The following is a 4365-nucleotide window of genomic DNA, read 5'->3' on the forward strand; positions in this document are numbered from 1 at the left end:
AATGTCAAAAAAATATTCAAAAGAAAAAGAAAAAACATTAAACTATGTTCTATAAAAAAAAAATCAACCATAGTTATGAGACATATACATGACATGATGGATTTTATGTCCTATATTAGACATACCATTTTTCTGTTACTATTTTTTTAATATAATTGTTTTTACTGATAACAAAAACAAATTTGATCATCTTTTTGTCTAAACCGAATTAAAAATAAATCAAATACTAAACTGATACAAAAAAGGTTTGGATTATGAATGTTAATAACATTTATTAAAAATATGTTTACAAACATAGTCCGCATGTACGTAATAAATTATAAATATGTTAGTAAATTTAGTTTTTAAAATCAACCCTGCACGTATGTACGGGTCCGAATCTAGTTAGTAGTTTAATATAAATCAAAATTCACTATACAGTACTATATATTATATAACATGTAAATGAACGATACAATATAAATATAATATTAACAAATAATAAAATAAAAAAAAATTCCTCCCTACCAGCACATGTTATTATCTTGCGGAATAAGTATAAAGTAGAGTGAATTGTCGAAATCCTAAAAACAAAATGAATCTAGTGAATCTTAGGAAGCCAAAAAAAAAAAAATGAATCTAGTGAATTTCCATATTGCTTACCAAGCAAATAGTTTAAAAGAGAGAGAGAAAAAAAAACAAATTGCTTTTCCAAAACTCTACCAACATTTTGTATTTTTTCCTTCTAAATTGTAAGTATTCTCCTGCTTATTAAGATTTAAAAAAAAAATTATATATGAGAATTTAATTCACAAACTTCATTTTTTTTTTTTGGGTGAATGACTTCATTTTCTTTCTCATCAAGTAAAAATTAAAATATTGGCAAGAGAAAAAAAAAAGAATAAAAAATAGGTCGGTGTTAATAATAAAAAAGAAGAAAAAAAAGAAGGGTCGAGTCCTCAACTCTCTCTCTCTCTCTATCTATCTCTCAACTTGTCGCCGAAGAAGAAGAAGAAACAGGTGATCATCAATGGCGGCTAGGTTGCTTGCTATGAGACGCGCTTTGTCTCTCTTCAGTAACCAGCAACATCGAATTCCTCTTTCTCAAGGTCTCATCTTTTTCTCTTCCCTAATTTCGTTTTTTTTTTAACCCAAAATCATAAACTTTAATTTTGCTCTGTTTCGGACATGTCTTCGTATCAGTGTTGTTGTTAAAAAAAATTGGATTTTTTCCAGTCTTTGTCCTCTTTTGTGAAAATTTTTGGGTAATAGAGATTTTGGTATTGGATTGTTTTGGTAGCCTTTAGGGATTTCAGACATTAGTGATGATGAGTACTCGTAGTCACACATGATTAACATCTAATACTGTCTTTGCTCTGTTCCATTTAGGACTTAAAGAAGCCCTATAAGAAACTGAAGTGATGAATGCGCATAAACATGCTTTGTCTTGTAACATATCTTTGTATTGAACATTGGGCGTGTCCTGCTTATCCTTCTCTTGATTTGAGCTCTTATGAAAGCACTCTATTGTTAAAAGTTGTGACTAATACTTACTTATGTTAGTATGTATCTTGTTTTCATGATGAAACTCTAGTATAAGATCTGATATTTGATGCAAACTTTATCCTTAGGAGGTTCTATGATGGCCTGTTATGGTATTGACTGTTTTATTGATCTTTCTCTGTTATTTTTTTGCATGAATATATAGTCTCAACAGAGCAGTTGTCGCTATCAAACTCACTCTTCAGTAGGAACAGTGCATATGGAAGATTACTACAGAGACAATTCTGTGTAACCCGTGGGGCTAACGAAGCTTCAGTAACCAATGTTTGCAACTCCTCAAACTCTGCTACTGAGTCGGCCAAAGTTCCGACAGCCTCTGAGGACCTGATGGTGAAGTACAAGTCTCAGTTGAAGATAAACCCGAGGCATGACTTCATGATGGTCTTTACTTGCAAGGTCTGTGAAACAAGATCTATGAAGATGGCGAGCCGAGAATCTTATGAGAAAGGTGTTGTGGTGGTACGATGTGGAGGTTGTGATAATCTACATTTGATTGCAGACCGTCGTGGTTGGTTTGGGGAACCAGGAAGCGTGGAGGACTTTCTTGCTTCTCGTGGGGAAGAATTCAAGAGAGGATCGATGGATTCTCTTAACCTTACACCTGAAGATTTAGCTGGAGGAAAGATGTCCACCGAATAGAGAGAGAGCTCTTCTTTTGCTTTTTGCTAATTAAGTATTATATTATGGAATGGACCTTTCATATTATGTTCCAGTATTGTTATCTTTTCTGGTAGTTCACTGTTTGGTATATTCAAATGCAGAAGACGTTATCCAGTTATGTGTTTGGAATGTTTCATATAAATTGAGAGTTTCTATTAATTTTTAGGACAAGAACAAAATCTCAAGAGAGACAAAATGAGTAAAAAAGTCTCAAGATTGATCAGTTTTAGGTGTTCAACTTCTCGATGATCTTTGCAAGAGCTGAATATGTGCCAATTGCTGAACATACTGCTCCTACTATCATAATTAAGATGCAGACCATCACCTACAAACACACAACCACAGGTTTGTTACTTTGATTTCAATATGAAGAAATTTGATTTTTGGTTTGGCTACCAAAAAGTGAGCAGGCCATACCTGAGTAGGAGTTACTTTACTCCTTACGATGCTTAAGAAACAAGCGGGTGGTAGTATCAGCGTCTGTGTCCAGAAAAATTGTCAGGCTTATATGAAATTGCAAAATATGGTTTTGCTTAGCATAACCAGAAAAGGATTAAACAATATGTAACTTACAATGAGCATTGTCAAGAAAGATCCAATCAATGACATCACAAGGCCTGCATGAGTTCTGAGTGTCAACTATCACACGACAAAACGAATCTATGATTGCAAAAAGAAGTGAAACATTTTTCCGTACCGAAGAAGGGAATCGCAAGACCAACAAGCAAAGTAGAGAAGACTAATGCACTTCTAATGGCGATTGCGTAGAAACGTGACTTCCCATGGTTTGATGGTATTAACTCCTCAAGGCTCATAGCAACTGGAGATATTGTCAAAGCATATGTGCATTCTTTCCGTTAAGGCCACATAGTTTTTACAGTTTAAGAAGATAAGCTAATGAAAAAACTACAGAAGAAATAAGTGAAAAGTTTCTGAATATTTCTTGAGAAAGGATATTTGGTAAATGGATTAACTACCTGCAAAAAAAGCATAAGAAATGTATTAGATGATTCTTCTCTCAAGCTAGAAAGTCTAACCAGAAATAAGCAGAGGAAATATGAAAAAAAAAACTTACTGTAGTCCACAAAGCAATCTTAGATGCAACCAAATCTTGAGGCATGTTAAGAGTGAACTGTGATTCTGTTAATTCTCCAAACATGCTATATCCCATAACAGCTACACCCGCATACATCAGAGTACAAATTCCAAAACTGCGAAAAAAAAAAACAAATTAAAAACTTCAAAAGACAATGTAAGACTTTTGTTACATATATAGAATTGTAATGTGTTATAAGATTACCATGTCAAGAGAACAGCAGGAAACTGAGAGGGTTTGGCCATAGAGGTATAAATATTAGGGAAAACACCATGTCCTGAGTAACAGTAACCATAAAGTCCTACAGAAACCGGTAATGTTGCAAGGTTTAGAGGGGTTCCTTTGCTGTGAATTCCAACATCATCAACCAAACCAATCCAAAACAAGCACAAAACCACCAAAACTGATGCAATCACCCCTCCAACTGCAAGATTAAGTATATAAATCATTATAAGGTTTGTATATAAAAAAAATGAATCCTCAAAAGATAACTTTTAAATTTGATATATTATACCTGAAATGTAACTTAGCATGCTGAGATCTCGAAGCCAAACGGTTGGGAGAACAGCTAGGGTGGTAAGCAGAGCAAATAGATGAGGTGCATCTAAATGGAACCCTCCAATACTTAGACTGGCATTTGGAAACATAGATGAAAGATTATCACTTTCCAAAATGATGTATTCAACACTCATAGCCTGCATGCACATAAAACATATATATCAAAATTTGTGCAACTAACTTTATACAAAAGAACATTCAGAATTCATCTAAGAAGACTAAGCAATTGTGGAATTTTCTGTCCTATTTGCAGTGTGGTTAATGATTTTTCAACTTATAAAAAAGAAAAAAGAAAAACCAAATGCTCCATCAATGAAACAAGAGAGAGGGAAACATAATATATGGACCCTGGCCAAAGGTGTTGTCTACTCTACCATGTGGTCCCTTGTTTTGACTAGAGATTCATTTTAGTTAAACAATAACAAATTTGTTTTTTGTCTGTATTTATCAAAATATAAAGAAAACTATTGGAGGAATTGCAAGTTGTACTTACATATAGCTCCAGATAA

At 33.5% G+C, this 4365-nt stretch overlaps 2 protein-coding genes across 2 annotated transcripts in view; one reads left to right on the plus strand and one right to left on the minus strand.

The window, feature by feature from the left end:
* LOC104712089 (uncharacterized protein C24H6.02c-like) lies at nt 918–2367 on the plus strand. The gene is made up of 2 exons (XM_010428903.2): nt 918–1088; nt 1688–2367. Exons 1-2 carry the CDS (start codon nt 1010–1012, stop codon nt 2179–2181), a joined length of 573 nt encoding a protein of 190 aa, XP_010427205.1. The 5' UTR covers nt 918–1009; the 3' UTR covers nt 2182–2367.
* Nucleotides 2310–4365, minus strand: part of LOC104712088 (vacuolar amino acid transporter 1-like) — a 4342-nt gene continuing 2286 nt past the window's right edge. Inside the window, exons 6-12 of the mRNA XM_010428902.2 lie at nt 3503–3722; nt 3278–3413; nt 3160–3179; nt 2900–3045; nt 2776–2819; nt 2620–2682; nt 2310–2527 (exon numbers count right to left, since the gene is read on the minus strand). Coding sequence (XP_010427204.1) covers nt 2429–2527; nt 2620–2682; nt 2776–2819; nt 2900–3045; nt 3160–3179; nt 3278–3413; nt 3503–3722 — 728 coding nt within the window. The 3' untranslated portion in view covers nt 2310–2428. The remainder of the gene's footprint in view (nt 2528–2619; nt 2683–2775; nt 2820–2899; nt 3046–3159; nt 3180–3277; nt 3414–3502; nt 3723–4365) is intronic.

Source organism: Camelina sativa, chromosome 9, assembly GCF_000633955.1.
Source record: "Camelina sativa cultivar DH55 chromosome 9, Cs, whole genome shotgun sequence".
Taxonomy (NCBI): domain Eukaryota; kingdom Viridiplantae; phylum Streptophyta; class Magnoliopsida; order Brassicales; family Brassicaceae; genus Camelina; species Camelina sativa.

What these genes read in the sequence shown, in the direction of transcription:
- LOC104712089 (XM_010428903.2), top strand. Translation starts at nt 1,010, where the DNA reads ATGGCGGCTAGGTTGCTTGCTATGAGACGCGCTTTGTCTCTCTTCAGT. An exon ending in TCGAATTCCTCTTTCTCAAG is followed by an intron (nt 1,089 to 1,687) that starts GTCTCATCTTTT and finishes ATGAATATATAG; the next exon opens with TCTCAACAGAGCAGTTGTCG.